Raw genomic sequence first — 21092 nt, 5'->3', positions numbered from 1 at the left:
CATACAGGTTATTGGGTTAGTGTACCACCATTTTCTGATGGTTAAATATACACTGCCATTTATCATCGTAGAGAGCACAAAAGGGAGATTCTGATATGTTTATTTTCTTATGTATATAGTGTAACATTACTGTACAAGGTGGATGTGTGTTAGTCTAGTGGCTTTTCTTCAGTCATTACACACCAAGATGGAAGCCAATTGTTTTTGATGTTGTGTGGACACACCCATCGTAACACATCTCAATATGAAGACTGTTTTACAAAGAAATTAACTGAAATGAAAAGGAAATGTTGACATTATTATAGTTATAAATCATAGATCTCATTTTTCATACAATTTCATTTTCTGACACATAGTACAGTAGTTCCTCCCAGTGACTACTACAGATTCAATGGCTGCACAGACAGTGGTTTCAGACTACCACAAGGGACAAACTTGGTTTGAGAGTCATTTTCATGGGTGCCACGTTGGCACCAAACGTTTCAAGACAATAGTGGCCGGAAGGCAGAGTAGAATGGGATTGTTCTATAACGTTGGGTGCCAACACGGATCGACAGGGTGGTTGCAGAGTACGTTAAACTTCTCAATCAGCACATCCTACTACAGTACTGGTAGCAGGACACTTGTGAACACAGGTGCTACTAGGACATCAGATCAGTGCATAAGTAGTGCACACCGTAGCAAAATGTTTGGCAACGGAAAACATTGTGCAACAAAAACACGTTTCTATGGGACAAATTCAGGTACATTCCTCCCGGTTTTGTTCCGTTTGGTTCCTAGTGATACACCCCAGTCCTTGAGTCTGAGGAAATACTTCATATGGCACAGTAGAGGTGCCTACTCTGTACCTAAGGAATGCTACATCAGAGCACTTTCTGTATGTTTCTAGTCTTCCACACGTAGTCTAAAGTAGCAGAAACACTGGTGTGGACACAACATACACAGTAGCTTCACCCAAGAACTTAGTCCTGGCTGTCACCATGGCTCTATCAACTTCCTGGTTTCAACCTTGCAGATAGAAATGCCATGAATAGAGCTGATGTTATTCCTTACTCTACATGTCAGAGAGGCATGTTTGTTCTACAATGCCTTTTCTATCTGAACGTTCTAAAACGTTGTGTTGAACGCGCCCCCTATTCCCCATAGTGTACTATACAGGGATACAATCCTCAGTAGCAAGGCTTTGGATACAGTTTAGTTGAGACGAGGAGGGGAAACCATACCAACGTGTTTGTAGAATGATGATCAAGTGTCTGAACAATACAATACTTCCTAGTGAGAGGTAGTGATATAAACACTAGTAGTGGGTTCTGACATAGCAGTCAATATGAAAGAGACAAAGATCACTCTGGTATACACACAGCATGTGTGGGGAGGGGAGTTTTTTTGCAGGCTTTGGGTGTGTGGAATATGTGTGTGTGTCTAGCCGTCGATGTCCCAGCTGAAGAGATGATGCTTCACCAACATGTCTTGGACTCCTTCCTTCAGTGGCCTCTGATCTTTCTCCTGGAGGGAGGCAAAAGAGAAAGAAACTGTTTGTTTAAAGGGAGTGTATAAGGAACAGCAGTTGTTGGGTGCAGTTTAAATGTCCACAATGGAGGTGAAAGGGGCATGGGTGAGGTGTGCGCGTTTATGCATGCAGTGTGCGTAAGGGTGTGGGTTTGAGGGAGGTTTCGGGGGACAGTTTTCACCAATGTTCACTATTCTACCATCACTAGCCACCACCAGCTACGTTCTCCAACAACTGAACCAGGAATAGCTTCTGTTTGGATAATTATGGGTTTAGGGACTAGAATAGGAAACTAGAGTTGAGTAACTAGACCAAATACATTGACCAGAGATCAGAGTTTACCTAGAGATCCCAACTAAAGAAGTAATGCTCAACCAACACATCTGCAACCTCTTCTCTGAGAACGGGTGAATTCTGCAAGACCACACACAGGCATGAGTTCCCAGGGTGTGTGTGTGTGTTTGTGTCTGTTTCACACACGCATACCTCTTTCTTGGCAGGCAGCTCGCAGTCCTGAGAGAGACTGAAGGCAAACTTTGAGAGAACCCTGAGGAAACATCAAAACAACCTTTTAAAAATCAAAATGACCATTTTCACATACCATATTATATCCATTTCACTTCATCCTGGCCTCTCAGTCTTTCAAAATAATCTAGCTGTTAATACATGTTTTAATCTCTTGATTTAATCTCGTAATATTCTGCTGGCACTCGTGTGCATCACTCTCATTCATTCACACTTATATGATCTCACAGTTTCACTCAAATCTGTTTTATTCCTCATTCTCCCCAATCTCTCTTAATCTCTCCCACTGTCTCTCTTTCATGTGCATCTCTGTGTCCATTTCTTACCTGAGCTCACACTTGATCTGGACCCATCCTGGGCTGCGTAGGAAGGACCAGGGCTGGTACCACTTCTCTACTGCAGGCATACTGGAACACAACACCTCCAACCACAGGTGTAACACCTGCTCACTGTGGGGGAGAGAGAAGGGGGGTTAGGGTGAGTGTTCACTGATACGACGGACAGCCGGGTTCTCTGAGTGAGTGTGTGACTCACTTGAGGCCCACGCAGAGGAGGGAGCGGAACTTGACGTCCATCTGAGCGTGTGCAGAGTCGTGGCTCATATTGACAGACTGCACCGCCTGAAAGAGACAGAGGGCGCTGAAGCATCACTGAAACAAATGCTTATGAACCAAACATTCACTGCAAAACTATCTGTAGCCTAAGGCACAGTTTCTAACAGCCGACCTGTACAGCCTATCTGTCCCTACCACTAGGCACTTCCTCATTCCCCCTTTGAAACCACCTGAAATACAGATTGTATTTTATTTTATTTCACTTCACCTTTATTTAACCAGTTAAGCCAGTTGAGAACAAGTTCTCATTTACAACTGCAACTTGGCCAACATACTGTAAGTTTAATAGAGAACTCGGTTCCATATTACACAGTTCTTTCAGATCTTGGAGATGGAATGAGGAAGTCTTTAGTGGTAGGATGTATTTATGTATGTTACCAGGCTTGTTATAGGATAACATTTACAAGAGGACTCACTCTGTAGAGCAGCTCCTCTGGTGTGAGAACCTTGCCATCCTCGTCTAATCTGGGGGGGGGAGAAGAGGGGGAGAGAGAAGAGGGGGAGAGATGAGAGACAGGGGGGAAGAGGAGAGACAGGGGGGGGAGAGAGGGGGAGAGTGAGAGAGCCGGGGGAGTGAGAGAGACGGGGGGGAGTGAGAGAGACGGGGGAGTGAGAGAGAGAGGGGGAGGGTGAGAGAGAGAGGGGGGAGTGAGAGAGAGAGGGAGAACTGATGGACTGCACCACACAACTAAGACAACTGTGTAGGAATCATAGCTGTTCATATGGTACAGAGGTGTGTGTGTCTCTTTTTAAGTTACCTGTACGTCTTACACAGCACCAGTCTGGAGTAGACTGAGTTAAAGTCCCTCTCCACCTCTCTACTGGCTGCCTGAGGAGAGAAAACAGACCAAAGAACAGTCAGGTATAGCACAGACTGACAGACACCCACACCCTCTCTCTCCTACCTCCTCTAAGAAGAGCCAGGGGTGGCAGGGTCCTCCCAGTATAGAGGGTTTCTTCAGGCCGTGTTGGAAGATGGCCTTCAGGGCAGGACACAACGTCCCTCTGACCAGGTCTGTCACCGCCTCCGTCACCGAGTCATCACCCGCCAGAGAGTACTGGGGACAACAGACCAGTTAATACTGGCAGTACTGGGGACAACAGACCAGTTAATACTGGCAGTACTGGGGACAACAGACCAGTTAATACTGGCAGTACTGGGAACAACAGACCAGTTAATACTGACAGTACTGGGGACAACAGACCAGTTAATACTGGCAGTACTGGGGACAACAGACCAGTTAATACTGGCAGTACTGGGGACAACAGACCAGTTAATACTGGCAGTACTGGGGACAACAGACCAGTTAATACTGGCAGTACTGGGGACAACAGACAACCATAGATTAATTCTGTGAGTACTGGAGTTAGACAAACTGACAACACCATACATATAATACTGACAACACCATAGACTGTATATATCCACTAAAAGAGCACTGACAAATTTAAATCTGTTTTTACTAGACTTTGACTATACAATAATTCACTGACAAACCTCTTTGCTCCGCTCATCGAGGATCTCCACGAACTTGGCTGGAAACCAACCTGGAGTAAGAGAACAAAAGATCATGAGATAGAAGGTTCTCTAGTGTTAGAAAATCATGGACTAGAACATGCTACAGGATGTGTGGAGGGGAGATTGGGAAAGTGATGGACATTCTACAGGATGTGTGGAGGGGAGATTGGGATAGAGATGGACATTCTACAGGATGTGTGGAGGGGAGATTGGGATAGAGATGGACATTCTACAGGATGTGTGGAGGGGAGATTGGGATAGAGATGGACATGCTACAGGATGTGTGGAGGGGAGATTGGGATAGAGATGGACATTCTACAGGATGTGTGGAGGGGAGATTGGGATAGAGATGGACATTCTACAGGATGTGTGGAGGGGAGATTGGGATAGAGATGGACATTCTACAGGATGTGTGGAGGGGAGATTGGGATAGAGATGGACATTCTACAGGATGTGTGGAGGGGAGATTGGGATAGAGATGGACATTCAACAGGATGTGTGGAGGGGAGATTGGGATAGAGATGGGGTGTTTCCACTCACCTCTCAGCCCATTGAGCTCTCCCACCCAACAGTGCTCATCCTTCTGGGAAAAGATCTGAGAGAGTAAAACAGAGGGATGAGATGGAGGAGTGAGAGTTAGTCCCTTTGTTGTTGTTTTTTACATGTATGTTTTCACATACATTTTTCGCACTGTGTTTGTGAAACTGATGTCAGCGTGCTGCTAACAGTCTAGCTTCCTCCACTGTCCCATACCGGCTCCAACTAGTGATCCTCTGCTCACAAACACACGTGACCACCCTCCTTGACAATTTACCAACAGATTGAGCTGTACAAATACATGTCAACATTTAAAGCTAGCTGTGGATTGAGCTCACGCAGCGTTCTTAACTCCGTTACATGTATGTGTTCTGTCCACTCACCGTGATGATGTCGTTCTTCCTGAAGCCCAGTTCGTCGTCGTCATGGCGCTCAAAGTCCAGCAGGGCTTTGGCCCGTCTCCGTCGGTTACGAGACACAACCAGGAAGTTCTCATGGTCTCTCTGGTGGCTCTCCATGGAGTAGTCTGGAGTCAGGTCCTGAGAGGAGGAGGGACAGAGAGAGATGAAGAGAAGGCGAGAGAGGGAGGGACATAGATTCATCTAATCAAATTAGCTCAGAATTGTTAGGTAACATGACTCACGGTGCTGCTGTGTCAGGGGTCCAGACAGGGGAAGTATTCAATTATATGATTCAGTGAGTTGATTCAGTAATCTGATTTATTAATGAGACTCACAGTGCTGGTGTGTCGGGGGTCCAGACAGTGGAAGTGTTCAGCGGTGCGGGTGATGGCCTCTCGGAGCGCTGCTACCAGCTCTGTCTGCTTGATGTTCTTAGACTTGAGCACCTCCGCCTCGTCCTCACCCCACAACAGAGAGCTCAGGGTGGACTTCCTACGTAACGACTGTCTCCTCACAACCTATAGACACACTCTGGTTAGACATGCTATCACACACACTTCTACTATCAGACCACTCACCTTATTGAGGTTGGTGTTGAGTGTGTGGGAGTTGTTGGTGTTGAGCTGGGCCTGCTCGTTGAGGATGTAGGCCAGGTGTTTGTTCCTCTGGGCCTCCAGCGTGTCCTGGGACAGCGCCCCTGCCAGCCTCATGGCCTCCCCCAGTACTGCAGCCCCGTCACCCAGTTGGCTGGGCAGGTCGGACAGCGTGTTGAAGATGGACGCCGAGTTCTCAGAGGACACCAGCTCCTCCTCCTGTAGGGGAGAGAGGAGAAGGTCAACCTCCTGTAGGGGGGAAAGGAGAGGGTTAAATAGGGGAATGACCAATCCCAAATCCCCAAGACACTTGTAGGCCTGTAGATCTGAAAGTGTTGGATAGATGTAGTAAGAAAAATACATTTCAAGCTCATCAGAGAGAGGTGGAGTTATTACCATATTATTTTATTTTTTTATTTTTTAGTCATTTAGCAGACGCTCTTATCCAGAGCGACTTACAGGAGCAATTAGGGTTAAGTGCCTTGCTCAAGGGCACAGACAGATTTTTCACCTAGTCGGCTCGGGGATTAGAACCAGCAACCTTTCGGTTACTGGCACAACGCTCTTAACCACTAAGCTACCTGCTGCCCCGATTTCATACCTATCCAATCCTTTCTGATCTACACAGGTCTATGGGATAGGGGTTGGTTTAAAATCAAACCAGCAACCAGCCAGCCAATCAGTCAGAGAGTAACAACTATCCCACCTTGATCTTGAGCATGCCCAGTGTGACCTGGAAGAGGACCACAGAGCCCTGGTAGAACAGCAGGTCCCAGATCCTCAGCAGGATGCGGATGTCCACCACACTGGCAAACGACGTCAGGAACCAGTGCAGCGTGATCAGAGACAACTCTGGGGGAGGAGGGGAGGGTAAAGGTTAGGACATACAGGCAGGTTGGTCTCCTACACTCCACCTGGCATTCTTAGCAATGTTTGTGGCCTTTAACCACTAGACTTTAAATACCTCGTTATTTCAGTTTCCCCTCCTCATCCCTCTCCAACACACCTCTCTAACCCCAGTCTCCTCTATCCCCCCCTCTCCCAACTATAGCTCCCCTTGGGTAGTAGATCCCTATGCACATTTTTAGATTTACATTTTAGTCATTTAGCGGACGCTCTTATCCAGAGCGACTTACAGTAAGTGCATTAATCTTAAGATAGCTAGGTGAGACAACCACATAGTCACAGTACCTTTTCCCTCAATAAAGTAGCTACCAGCAAAGTAGGAAAATATAAGTGTGAGTGTTGGTGTAAAGAACCCCCTATCTCTCACCGATGTCGTGCTCCTGCAGAAGCCTGTCCAGGCTTGGTAGGTACTGGACTATGAGCTGTCTGAGGACTCTCTGGTCCGTCTGGACCCCCAGCAGGGTGGAGGAGAAGTAGGAGGGGGGCAGCAGGTCCTCGATCAGGGCACACATCATCCACAGCACGTCCTCCTCCTCCAGGAACAGCAGCAGGCATGACACCACCTGGGGATGGGGAGAGGGTGAAGAAAAGGAACAGAATAGATTTGATCTTTGTTGTCCCCGTAGGGCAATTCGGTTGCAGTGAAAATACATACTGGACACATACAAAAGTATACAAATCCAAATGACAGTAGAGGTATTACAAACTCCCTAGATTAAAGAGTTCATCAAGAACACATGATCAAATTACTATTTAAAAAGTGCAGAAGAGGAAGGAGGCGGGAGAGAGTGAGAGGTTCTTAAAAAATGCAGGAAAACCTTTTCTGAAAGGGATCTGGATGGTAATATGCCAGGTCTTTGCCAGCCAGAGAAAAGTGTATAGACCGTAACAACACAATAGAGTACAGTGAAGGTCCTCCTCACCATGCCTGTGCCCTGGCAGTAGCCGATGTCTGGGTAGAGCCATGCCAGGCCCCGCAGTACCCGCCTCAGCCTGGGAACACCCACACTCTGCAGGCTGCAGAAACACGCGTTGGAGGGCATGGTCCGCAACAGGTCCTTCTCTATCTGAGAGAGGGGGAAGAGATGGAGGGTTAACAACGTTTGATCCTCCATCACAGATTTTCATCAAGGGAGAGACAAACATCTTACAACATAAGTACCATTCCAACCCTCCACCTGGAGTCATCTGGATGTACAGTACCTCAGCATCCAGTACCTGTTTGGCAGCAGTGGACTCGTCGTTCGTGCTGTTCTTAACGATCTCTTTGTAGGAGATCTCTGTAGTCCTCTTCTTCTGCAGAGCTCCAGACAGACGCATCCACAACTAGCCCCACCGGGGGGAGCAGCGACAACAGACATCTCTGAATCAGGTTATATACCGTAGTAGGAGTTGGCCCTCTGACCACTTTACCTCCCCTTACCAGTCTGTGGTCTCATTCTGCCTTTTCCCTTTGTTTTACCCCTCTAGGCCCCCTTACCTGTGGTCTCATGCTGTGTGGTATGCCACCCAGCACCAGGGAGCGGAGGCGTTCAGAGCGGGGCAGGACAGGGGAGATGAGGTCCCAGGTCAGGTCTCTAACGGTGTGGTTGTGGGTGAACTCCAGGTGGGCCTGCCAGCGCAGCCTCTGCTGGGGGTCCTCTCTCTGGGGCTCTGGCCTCGGCTCTGGCTCTACACCATCTGGAGGAGGGGGGAGGGCGAGAGGGAGGAGGAGGGAGATGGGGAGAAGGGGAAGGAGAGAGAGATGGTGTTCAACTTCAGTTATTGTAGTTCAGTGTTATACCCCTACCTTCCTGTTACTTTGGCACTCAGTCTGCTTCCCCTGTCCTCCCCTGTTTCAATAGTTTCTCCCCCTCCAAATGTCTGCTTCCCCTATCCTCCCGTTTCAATGGTTTCTCCCCCTCCACCAAAGATCTGCTTCCACTGTCCTCCCCTTTCAATGAATTCTACCACTTCACCAAAAGGTCAACAAACATCTGTGTGTACACCTTCAACGAGATTAGAGCAAAACGTTGGTTAACCCATTAGACATGGGCCCAACAACAGCCCCAGTGTTCAGCGGTGTCTCAGTTCCTTTACAGTGGACTACAGCTACAATATCAGCAACAGGTCAATAGGATTTGGGCAATCAGTGCAGGTCACCGGCATTGAATTGATCACACATTGCATACTGTAACTGTACAGCCATTGCTGTGCCTAAAGGTTAAACACCCCAGCTATCTTTCAATAGTTATCCATATTACCGGAGCTTCATCTTATTTTTTCTAACAATTTCAATGGCGGATTTGCGAACGCAATTTATGGAAGATGCCACAACTATGGAGATAACAATAGATGGTGAAGTCAAAGATAGGCCAGTGGTTTCCATCTGTGGAGAAGTTTTCCCTAAATCAATGCTTATGACAAATCCAGCTGCAGAACCAGCCATAGAGCCAGCAGGCTAATCTTTTGAATACTAAAAAAGAAAACCAGCAACAACAGATAACATTAACTAGCTAGATAAGGTTAGCAAGATAGCCAGCTAGCTAGATAAGGTTAGCATGCTAGCTAGGTACACTGACAGCTGTCAATGCCATATTTGTTGATGTTAAATCATGGAAATTCCCACACCCAATTTGTGAATATGTATAAGTAGCCTTCATCATTTTTCGGAGGTGGAACCTAAATGTGCATGTCCTCTCTAGGACAGGAAGTTAGGTCAAAATAGTGGCCGCAACAACCTTTAATAGATATTCTCTGATATTTTCTCCTCAGGTCTAATATTAGGTTTGTGAGAAATGCCTTTGCCTGAAATACAGAATAAATAAAAGCAACTAAGTGGGTAACTAATGTGTGTTCCTACCTTCACTATCCAGCCTGAAGCCAAACTCATCATACTGCGGTTCAGCCTCCTCTGTTGGGTCCTTCTGTAAACAGAGACAACAAGAGCCAGTCAACAAAGAGTTCCATGGCATATTATGTTAAAGCACAAGATAAATCACGAAAAACTAAGGGCTTACTACAGTAAATAGCAGAACAGATGCTTTTAGATTGATTATCCACAGCAGAGGGGGACAAGATCAGTAAGATGGCAACCCTTTGATACAGTGCCTGACCTGAGATATGCAAACGGTGTGTAATTTGAAACAAATCAAAGACCTTGAGACCAACGGAGTTCAGCAGTAATTTTATAGGTCAATGTGTGCAAACAAGAATGAATGGCAAAAAATATGAATATGTGCTGGAGTGGTAAAAACTTTCACATTCAATGAATCCAGAAATAGCCTAGACAACCACAGTACTAAGCTAGAGGCTCCCTCTCCTCAGTGTTAACCCAGCAGTACCAAGATATCGGTTCTGTCAGGTCAGTCTATACCTGATAGTACTTGGCCAGGATGTCCTGGGGCCACATACTGGAGGTCAGGGCTGAGAAGGGGCCCCCAGGGGCCGGAGTGTAACCACCTGGAACACAGAGAGGGGGAAGGAATATGAGAGAAGAGGGCGATCGAAGAGATGAATGAGAGTACTGTGAGAGGAGGAACTGACAGGGAGATAGAAGAGGTGGATGAGGTACTGTGAGAGGAGGAACTGATGGAGAGAATCAAATAATGTGAGGGACAGAAAGAGAATAGAAGGTCAAGAGAAAAAACATGAACGGAAAGGGGCGAGGTGGGATGAGAGAGGACTGAATGAGAATAGACTGACAGAGAGTTTGAGAGAAAGACGGAACAGAAAATGAGAGTGGGATGAGAGGAGAAACTGGCAGAAGGATAATCAAAAGCACTATCAGAAGGGGGAAGCATAAGGGAAAGAAAAGGGAGAGGACAGAGAGATTGAGGGAGGAGGGGAAGAGAGGGATGGGAGCCCTTACCTGACATGCTGGAGGAGAGCAGAATGAATGAGGAGTGTGTTGGTGTAGACAGCCACTCTGGGAAAGGAGGGAGATCAACAGATACTAGCACCGACTCTGGAAGGAGAAAACACAACACAGACAAATTACCTATCTGAGCCAGTAACTTAAATGGGTCTCCGTCTCTCACACTATAAGGTCCCAAAGATTAGACCCCTTTAGTGAACTCCTTTTTGAATCCAAGAGTGGCAGAAAAGCTCTTGCATGTTCAGTTTGGTCTTCAATTGCATGTAGCAAGGTATCCATCATCAGTACATCCTTTCATAATCAAATCTTCCCTCCCCTAGTAAGGAGGGGTCAGTTCAAACACATTACCAGTAGACAGAGCACACAATAAGAGCTTTACCCTTCTCAATGTGAAGCAACAGTACTACTGGAGCAACAGCCTCTCTCACACACACAGGGTACACACACACACACACACACCTCTTCCTTATTGAAAACAAACAAAACAGAAGAGACTCACATTACTTATTCCTGCACCATGTAGCCAGGATCAAAACTGATAGAACAAGAGGGAGGTCAGGATGGAGAGAGAGACCAGATGAGGAAAGAGATTGAAACGAGAGAGAAGGAGGAAGAACCGATAATCAGAGCAAGAGTGGGAGAAAGAAAGAAAGAAAGCGGGGGGTATGTGAAGGAGGGAGAAAGAGGGATAAAACTCCCTGAAGCACCAACTGTTCTCATGCAATAATCATGGCAACGTGACCATGGCTGCTGCTCTACATACTGTAAATATTGCCCTCCCTTGACTTCTCCCACACACACTATGAGTGTTATTGTCTTAAAAGTAAACTCATGACATGCCTAGCTCCTCAGGGAGTGGTGTGGGGGGGGGTAATACAATGGCCTAATGTTTCAATCAGTTCATGTGGTTGTTGCATCCATACCAGTTTTTACTCAGATGTTTTATTATTAAGTTATGGACAGTTGTGTATGTTCCTACTAGTGGCCTATTTCAAAGCTGCAAAAAAATTAGGTGACTCTCAGATAAACACATTTTTCAGATATTTGTAGTACCTCCTCAGATAAGTGATCGTACTTAATGTAAAATTAAGAGATGAATGTGTTGATATGCGCATGATAGAAAAATACATGGGTATTAACTACTATTGCTTACCAATTGAAAATATGGCTTTTTCATGCTAGCAGTTGTACCACGTCACAGTCAATACAGTAGCAACAGAACTCTGTAAACCACAACAATATAATATAACTCACAGCTAATTGTTTTTATGCATTTTGTCTTATTTTACTGTTAAATGAACCTTGCATTGTTATACATAGATGCAATTTTTGTAAAATTTGACATTTATCTCAGGTGGGCTTAAAGGGTACAGTATCACAAAAATCACCCTCTGTATACAGAATGTAAATGGATATAAATAAATATTGTTCAATATCATCAATACTAACTTTGCATAATATTGTAGTATATAGTGTATATTTATATCCCAGACAATTGGTTTCCAAATATTCTATGAGTAATGTGAACCAGCTTTCAGATAATTCATTAAAAGTCATTTGTGTTATGGTCTTTGTGCATGGCGTCTTATCCACAGAGGGCCGGTGACGGTGCAGGGTTTTGTTCTAACCAAGCAGTAACACACCTGATTCAACTAATCAAGTCTTGATTGAAGTCTATGATTAGTTGAATCAGGTGTGTACTGGTTGGCAAGAACAAAAGCTTGGTCCCAAATTGATCTCTGTGGATACGATTGGACACCTACCTCCCTGTTATGGAATGCTACTTTCATGATGAATAGTAATGATCAATTGATTTTAATGAGTTTAGGGGAGATGATTATAATTTAATTAGGGCTGTCAAATGATTAAAATTTTTAATCAAATTAATCAGAATTTTCAGTGGATTAATCATGATTAATCACTATTTGCAATTACACCTGAATCCTAACCATTTTTTTTCTGAAATGCATACCAAAAGATAAATAACAGGACACAGATACATAATTTTCATATTATGTCTGTTTATTAACACAGCCAAATAATGGTGTTTTAAATCAAGCTGAAACATACTACACACCATAATATTTGTCTTTGTAATGTTCCATCACTTCCTCTTTGGCATTCCTCTTAACCAGGATGTACAATTTACAGTATTCAATTGAACAGAAAGCAATAAATGTAGTCAAATCATAACAGTGACCTACCACATTTTTGCACAATTTGAGTCATCTGTGGAAAAAAACATTTTCAATAAAACTTTTAAATCAAACCAAAGAACAATCTTTTACCTTTTCCTCCATTCTTTAATCCAGTTGCTCAAAAATCCAGTTGCTAACTACTATAACATGTTGCACTGAAACTGGTCATTTTGTTTGAACATCACCTTTCAAATCTACTGAGCTTCATCATCTTTCAGCCAGTTGCTGAGGCAAACTAACTTGTTCACATTTTCTGAAAGTAAAGCTGACCTTTTCTTGTTCACAATGTGACCTGCAACTGAGAAAAGTCGTTCACAGGGAACAGTGGTTGCAGGAGTGGCTAGATATTTGTGAGCTAGTGAGGCCAGCTTCTCATGGGCTCCTGAATGAGATGCCCACCACCTCAAGGGGCAGTCCTCCAATTTAATGGTGGGCTCTGCTCTGTACCTCTGTATGGCAGGTTGGACCTCTTCATCTTCTGATTCTGAATCTGAGCCCATTTGCAGAAGGCTGATTTTCTTCCTGGGTGGCCCATCATCATGTGTCTGTGAAGACCTTCTGGGTGATTCTTGTTGCAGCATCCCTTCAAGTGTGGTCCACACCTCTTCCCTGTCTGTCTTGGGCAGGCATTTCAAGTCTTTGAAACGAGGATCCAAAACTGTAGCAATCTGGAGCCATGCATTGTTGAGCTGTTCTTGACGGGATGCTAGGTCCTCCTTGAACTTGGTCTTGAATCTCACCACATATGCAGGGTCCTCATCACAGGCTTCCATCTTGAGACGCAAGTGGCAGAGAGAAGGTAGTACCACAGAACAGGAGACATAGGCCTCTCCACCCAGGAGCTCAGTTACATACCTACGCACACAAACACACACATGCACACAGAGACAGTGTATTATTAGAACAGTGGTTATCAACATATTATTATTTATTATTATTATTATTATTATTATTATCATCATCATCATTATTTTTTACATAGATACATGTTATTGATATTTGACTTGGTTTAATTCATTCCAGAAAATAATCAAAGCGATGTTATTTGATAAGTTACAGACTGATTTACCTGCATGGCTCTAGAAGTGTCTCCAGCCTCTGCAGTTTATCCCACTCTGCTGCGGTCGGCAAAACGAGTTTGTGCTCCTGATTGTCCAGGGCTGCGATGACAGCCTCTTTATTTCTGCTCACGCGCTTGACCATTTCCAGCGTCGAATTCCAACGTGTTGGAACATCCTGGATCAATGGCTCTTGCTTCTTTCCCAGGCTGACTTGTTGTGCTTGAAGCTCCGCAGCATTTGCTGGGCTGTGCTTAAAATGACCGACAACTTTGCGAGCCTTGGCCAAAGCATTTACAAAGCCGCTGTCAGCAAGACTCACTGTGACACTTCTCTGCACCATGTGAGCGACACAGTTCATGTGTTCATAGCGTGTAAGTCGAATTGCGGCAACCATGTTGCGTGCACTGTCAGTCCCAATGGTTGTAGTCTTGCCCTCGATGTCCCACTCACGTGCAACAGACAGGAACTGTTCTTTACAAGCCTCCGCAAAATGACGCTCCTCAGTTTTTAATATAGTCAGCGCAAAAGACTTCAGTTCCCACGTGTCACTGATTAAATGTGCAGTTACTCCGAGGTAATTGTTGTTACTCACTGATGTCCAATGGTCTCCTGTCAGGGCGATATGATTTACTTGAGCCAAGACCTCTTTCCTTTTTTCTTTTTCGTTTTCATAGAGCTCGTGGATTTTCTTCATAACTGTGGCTCTTGACGGTGGCTTATAGAATGAGTCTTGAGACGCCACTTGCAAAACATCAAGGAAACCTGAGTCTTCTACAATGCTAATGGGTCTACAATCCTTTGCAATCCATTTTGCTATTGTGTTGGTCAAATTATCTGAGGTTGATTTTGTTAATTGCCTGCAAACATTCAGCGTGGTCTGGCGCAAACCACTTGCTGAATCTGACGGCCCAGCAAACGCATGTTTGGCGTTGACATGGTACTTCAAGCTTGAACAGCTCCGGTGAAATTGAAACTCCTTCTTACAAATCTTGCAAATAACCTTGTACTTGTTAACTGTACCATCATCATTCTTTTTATATTTGAATCCGTCAATAGGCCCACTTTGCTCACCTTGCTCCATCTCGCCTCTAGCTCCCAACCACTTTCCTGACCTGAATAATTTGTCACACTGCGCATGCGTGAAATGCGTTAAAAAAATTGACGTAATTAACAGCAAACAACTAATTAACGTCGTTAACGCGCTATTTTTGACAGCCCTAAATTTAATCTTACATAAAGAAATGTCAGTTTGTAAATTAACATTTGGAAATTAATTCAAATGGATTATTTAAGAGGTGGGCTTATTTGGAACACCCATGGGCCTAAAGGGTACATTTGGTACCCATTACACCCACTCCAGACTTTTCACATTATCAAATATATCTTGTAGCATCTTGTTTTCACACATTGACCTATAGTCCTAAAACTTCGAGAGATTAATATTATCTTCACTTTTTTAAATGAAAATTAGGGCTGTATACGTTAGAAATGTCTAAACTTATATTTTGGTGGGCTTAATATGTACACCACCCTACCTGAGGTAGGTACAAGGGATTAAAGTAGGCCTAATTCTGGGAAACTACCTCTATAAGAACAGGAGGGAAATAACCTCTTTACTTCCCTGATTAGGTATTTTTCAGCATAAGACAACTTCCTTGTCTTTAGTTTAGCATTTAGCTAATGCCAGGTATTGCAAGTGCTTTAGGCTTTTCAGCCAATTTCTAAAACCTGTTTTCGCTTTGTCATTATGGGGTATTGTGTGTAGATTGAGGGGAAAAAATCAATCTGTTTTAGAATAAGGCTGTAACATAAAATGGGGGGGTCTGAATACTTTCCGAATGCACTGTACTTGTATATTTGCCTGAATTTTGTACATTTTCACCCTAAATTCTCAGTACCAAAATGCGTCCGGACTAAATCCGGGTCATTTTATACAATTTTACTTTAGTAAAAATGTTTTTACATATTTGAATAAAAACACAACATATGTTGATGTAGTTTGTCCATAAATCATAAAAATTGTATACTTGAAGTTTATATTATAATATTTATTACGTAAAAACAGTGTCTGTGGACATCTCATTACCGTAACACCTTTTCAAGTTCCTGTAAAAACTCCAATCAATTTCTAAATAAAGTTTTATTCACCCATGGCCATGATGCATCTAGAGAAGAAGTCCTTAGATTAGCACAAATTAATTTGCTTATATGCCTTCAGAATGAGGTTCTTATTCTCAAACACCCCCTTTACCCCACTTTGTCTTCTCATTACCGAAACGGCTAAAAATATCAAAATTGGGAAAAAGTCAGAGAACCATTACCTTACCAACATGGATGCATGAATGGGCTTTAGTGGTGTGGTCAATTGTTTGCTGACTCATAACAGTTGTCTCCTATTATTTGCAGATTTAGCTAACGAAACAAATGTCTCCTTTGGTAGCGATAAGCTAATTCTAATGTATAGTCAATGGATGTGTTGTGCTGGTAACTATATTAATTTACTAGGACCACTTCTTAAACCTATTGTATAGATTTCTGTAAAACAGTTATTTGAGTAAGGGTTTTGTCAAGAAATATGGGGTGTATAAACCCCATTTAACTAACTTTAAGCCACAATCTGCAGTTTGTGTTTCAGCAAAGAGTAACCCCACCACATAAAGGAGGATATCCCCCATTTTGACATGTGTATCCATTCTTACACTTAACTATACTGTTGTTTGATATCCCAAGAAAGTTATTGGTCCATATCTTATGTATTTAGATACTTTATAGGCATATTTTGTTACGTTGTTTGCCCCTAGGATTCCATTCAATCCAAAAATACCTTACAAACCACAAATGTGACTCGTTTGAGGAAGCTAGGTGTATGTCGCACATCACTACTTCACAGGAGAGGCATTTGAACGTAATTTTATTTTAATTTTTTTATCAAAATGCGTTTTGGGGCAGAAATGCCTTCTGGAACATGTGAAGTTTCATATGCCTTAATAACAAAGTCTGATGCCATCTGTAAATACGAATACAATTGGTAAATTACGAGCATAGTTGGTTTAGCCACAGAAAAAGACAGGAACCTTCCCGCTAGCCATGATTGGCTGAGATAACGGACCAAGTACTAAGTCATGTTTTGCAGAGGGGTTAAATACTTATTTCCCTCATTAAAATGCTAATCAATTCATAACATTTCTGACATGCGTTTTTCTGGATTTTTTTGTTGTTATTCTGTCTCTCACTGTTCAAATAAACCTACCATTAAAATTATAGACTGATCATGTCTTTGTCAGTGGGCAAACGTACAAAATCAGCAGGGGATCAAATACTTTTTTCCCCTCACTGTATCACAGCAAGTTGAGATTGCGTTTACAGACAGCAAACGCAGTTACCTCATCACAGGCCAAAATAACACCTGGTTGGTTACCCATGGAGACCGTTTCCCCCGGAGACAGAGTGTCGTCTTTTAATCTTGGGTTGGGAGGAAAACTCACTCAACTCATCAGTCTTATGACCTGTGTAGCCTAGAAGATGTTTGTTTGCCATTCCTCTGAGCCAACAAGTCATGTTCTCTAATCCCTATGACAAAAACATATAACATCCCCCATGGGCCCTAGTAACAGTGTCCATGGTAACTAACAGTACTTAGCCTATTGAAGTTGTAATCAGCGACAGCCAGAGACTTGTTGACTGGAAGTGATGTAGGGACACATGTCACACAGAAAAAGGAAAATGCACACACACACTTTTAAGCTTTCCGGATGCATTTTACAACACCAGGAGACCTTTTACAATCCTGTTTACCTCGTTGAACTGTGACAATCACTCCCGGCAACAATATCATGGTAACCGACGACAGCTTCATGGAAATAGACGCCGTCGGAAAACCAACATTGCGGCAACAACACGACCCCCTTGAAAACATTAAGCAACAGCAGGAGGCTCGCTCTTCTGAGACAACTTCCTAGAGACCATTCATTCACAGTCAACAGCCCCACTACCACCTCCTCATAAACATAGACTACATTAGCAAAATAGCTACAGCCAGCCAGCAAAACAGCTAAGCGTTTGGCAACAAAGCAGTCATTCATCCAGACAGGGAGTATCAGCATATGAAGAGGATATTTGAGAAATCAAATTGGTGGTTTGGAGGCTGGCCAGAGCAGTCCTAGACTAGTCCCAGTGGTTGTCCTGCTTTGGGGGTATAGGGCAACAAGTAGGCGACACAGGCATTGATTGTTGGTTGGATTGGTATTACAGTCACATTTATAGCGCAAATGTATCTCTTTTCCACATTCTTAAAGACGATTATGGAAGAAAGCAAGATAAAGAGAGATGCCTGGACAGATTTTAAGGTGAGGCTATCCTGTGTTTACCCACACCTTACACAATGAAGATCCTGCTGTGTAGGCTGGGAGAGCCATGTGTGTGTGTGTGTGTGTGTGTGTGTGTGTGTGTGAGCCCTCTGAGTCACCAGAGCAGATCTGGCTTGCAGATTCTGTGCCTCTTTAAATCCCTGCTGAAGACGCTTTTATAACAATGTGTTTAATGTATGATTCTAATTATCTACCTTGTTTATTTTTCCTTCCTCCTGTCTGTTTCTTTGTTAGTACTTTTATTTTATATTGTTTTATGATGTGAAGCACTGTGTTGCTTGTATTGAAAGGTGCTATACAAAGTTTATTTATTTATTATTAAATGGCAGCTACATTTTACATTTTAGTCATTTAGCAGATGCTCTTATCCAGAGCAACTTACAGGAGCAATTAGGGTTAAGTGCCTTGCTCAAGGGTACAGACAGATTTTTCACCTAGTTGTCTCTGGGATTCAAACCATCTGCCTTTCAGTTACTGGCCCAATGCTCTTAAAGGAAGTGCTGTAATGGGCCCTCTCCCTCTCTCCTGCTGCAGAGTCTGGTATGTGTGACCTGTTCTCTGCTCAAAATCCTTAAATCAATCCCCTTACTCCCTGGCTCTCCTTTCAGCAGGTCCCCTCAGAGCCAGCCAGTCACGTCAGCAAATGGTGAGTCACAGCAGGCTATATCATTGGAAACACACACGCGCAAGAGAATAACTGCCACGAGCTCAACAGCTAAATGATGAGCAGCAGGCCCCATTCTCTTTGGCATGCTGGCGGTGCAAACGCACACAAACAGTAGCATACACGCCCCATCACAGGTTCCCACAGCTATTCATTAGCAGTTCCCACAACTTTTCCCACATACAGACACGTGTGACGCGGTAATGAGAAATGGCACTTTCTCTGAAATCCCAAATACTATTCTGGGGAAAGATCCATAAATCCACAGCTTTCCAAGGAGCTTAGACGGAAATTAAATGTAAACACATCACTCCCTATTGAGGAAACAACAGGCTCTGCCTCTGATCCAAATGAGCACAGTATGCAACAACATCAGTCACACTGTGGTCTCAGGTGTCAAAGGCAGTGTGTGTGGTGGAGCCAGTAACATGGTAGCAGTCTTCCCCATTCATTTCAGTATTGAGACGTGCAGATGTTTCCAACACACTGGACCAACGTACAGACGTCAGACTTATTTTGTTATTTTTTTAACTCCTCTGATAAACGTGATGTTGCTGCATTGCATAGGCTAAATACAACCACCCTGGGCGCTCAGACCAGACACCAATAACAAACAGAGCCATGTATGACAACCTCAAATCAATACTTAACGGTGTCAGTAAAGTACTTCACACCACTTTAAACATCTAATAGATACAGTAAGCTAATAAGGATGCAAATTACACACACAACCTGCAAGCACCTGACCAAGGGATGGGTAACTCTGTTCATGGTCCATATCCATATCTGCACATGCGGTCAGAGCCGACCCTAGCCTTTTGGGGCCCTATGTGAAATTGTCTTGGGCCCCTCCCCATCCACAGCTTGAGCAAAACATTTTAGCAGCCCCCCTCGACAAAAAAATGAAATAATAATTGCAATTTTATAACTAATTTCATGCAATTCTACTCATTTTGCCATGGGGCGGAGAGAATGTTTATTTAATTTTTTACATTAAATGCACTATGCTTTATGCGGGTTGAATGCTGTAACACAGAATAAAACAATTAATAAAATTCTGAATAAGGACCCCCGGTCGTTCATTTGACCACGATTACTACAAGTTTAGATAGCTGGCTAGACTAATTTACCAATCAAAAAATGTTTTGCTGACATGGGCTAATTGAGTGACTATCAGTGACTGACATAAGAGAAAACTGTTGATGCACAACCAAATTGCACCTCATATATTCTATATTGTAACTCAGTAAGTTGAGATCCCAACTGAGTTCCAAAAAAGAAAAAAATGTACCGCGAGCCTACAAAAAGTGTAGAAGTGTACACTACGCATGTGTGAAGGTGCACGTAGTAAGCGCCATCATCCATGCCACCGTTCACAAATCCTCGTTAATAAACTCGCCATACTAGCTAACTTTTACTTTTTCGGCTATTAATAACATATTTTAGCACATTATATTGATGTCAACAGTCCAACCATATGTCACGACTTGGATGGATGGAAACCTTTATCGTTCGTCATCACTTGACATAAACGTATTCTTTGATTCGTGATTGTATTGGCTAGCTAACGTAACTTTAGTTTGCTAATATGCTGTTCAGAACATGCTAGCTAGCTACATTGCCAATCTTGAGAGATAGATTCAATGGACGTGCATGAAGCCTGGAGGCTGGCTAGTACAGTTCTAGCTTGCTTGATAACAGAACCACTAGCTAGCTAACGTTACCTAACTGGCGAGCTAGGTAGCTAACCATATGGCTCTGGCTACAACAAGTGCAGCGTCAGTGACTAAATTACAATAGCGAGTGGCTTACCTTATTATCAGTCTGTACCATTACAAACTCTGTCCAGTGTTTTCCGACGGCGTTGCTTAGGTTGTAAAAATCGCCAAAGCTGGTACTACTAGGGTTCTCCGTTTTGCGTCATGCACCTGTTAGCAGTGCGTTTCTATTTGGTATTCCTACGCTTCTCCAGTGTTTTCCAATGTGGAAAGTAGTCCCAAATCCCGGAACTACAGTACGTAAAGTAATATGTCTCCATATCCTTCCGCCTTGGACTAAATTAATGACGTGAGTGCGTGGATTGAGATGAATGAATATGGATCAATTTCTTTATTTAAATTATATAATATATACTTTGAAAGTGATTCAGTCCAAGAACGTGTCTGAATAAATGATATTTGAGAGAAATAAAGTGAGTATGGAAAGAATAGGCATTTACATTCGATGAATTTCCTGTTCAGACATTCTCTGACATCTATTCAATGTAAACAGACGCATTAACAATGTGCTGTTCCCCCTCTCCAGGGTCATTTTTACTAGTAATGAACGTGAAGGGACTACC

At 43.5% G+C, this 21092-nt stretch overlaps 2 protein-coding genes across 6 annotated transcripts; both read right to left on the bottom strand.

Moving 5' to 3' along the window:
* Positions 1-83: 83 nt before the first annotated feature.
* LOC121551357 (small G protein signaling modulator 3) lies at positions 84-20703 on the bottom strand. Of its 5 annotated transcripts, none has more exons than XM_041863971.2 (21): positions 20564-20703; positions 10456-10551; positions 9961-10046; positions 9448-9511; positions 8086-8285; positions 7824-7931; positions 7529-7672; positions 6973-7168; positions 6406-6551; positions 5685-5918; positions 5442-5624; positions 5089-5244; positions 4709-4763; positions 4148-4197; positions 3555-3707; positions 3408-3478; positions 3066-3114; positions 2570-2655; positions 2362-2484; positions 1997-2057; positions 84-1506 (listed from the first exon to the last, which is right to left on the bottom strand). In XM_041863971.2, the coding sequence occupies exons 2-21, from the start codon at positions 10460-10462 to the stop codon at positions 1423-1425; spliced, it is 2256 nt and encodes a 751-aa protein (XP_041719905.1). In that variant the 5' UTR covers positions 10463-10551; positions 20564-20703; the 3' UTR covers positions 84-1422. The 5 variants fall into 5 exon arrangements, with proteins under 5 accessions (XP_041719905.1, XP_041719901.1, XP_041719904.1 ...); XM_041863967.2 differs by having other exon boundaries at positions 5685-5948; positions 7809-7931; positions 20564-20702; XM_041863970.2 differs by having other exon boundaries at positions 7809-7931; positions 20564-20702.
* On the bottom strand, positions 12846-14297 carry LOC121551359 (zinc finger BED domain-containing protein 4-like). Its single transcript, XM_041863977.2, has 2 exons — positions 13729-14297; positions 12846-13514 (listed from the first exon to the last, which is right to left on the bottom strand). Exons 1-2 carry the CDS (start codon positions 14112-14114, stop codon positions 12854-12856), a joined length of 1047 nt encoding a protein of 348 aa, XP_041719911.2. The 5' UTR covers positions 14115-14297; the 3' UTR covers positions 12846-12853.
* Positions 20704-21092: the final 389 nt, after the last annotated feature.

The sequence above is a fragment of the Coregonus clupeaformis genome, unplaced genomic scaffold (genome assembly GCF_020615455.1).
Source record: "Coregonus clupeaformis isolate EN_2021a unplaced genomic scaffold, ASM2061545v1 scaf0662, whole genome shotgun sequence".
Classification (NCBI taxonomy): domain Eukaryota; kingdom Metazoa; phylum Chordata; class Actinopteri; order Salmoniformes; family Salmonidae; genus Coregonus; species Coregonus clupeaformis.
This window is presented reverse-complemented; position numbering and strand designations above follow the sequence as displayed.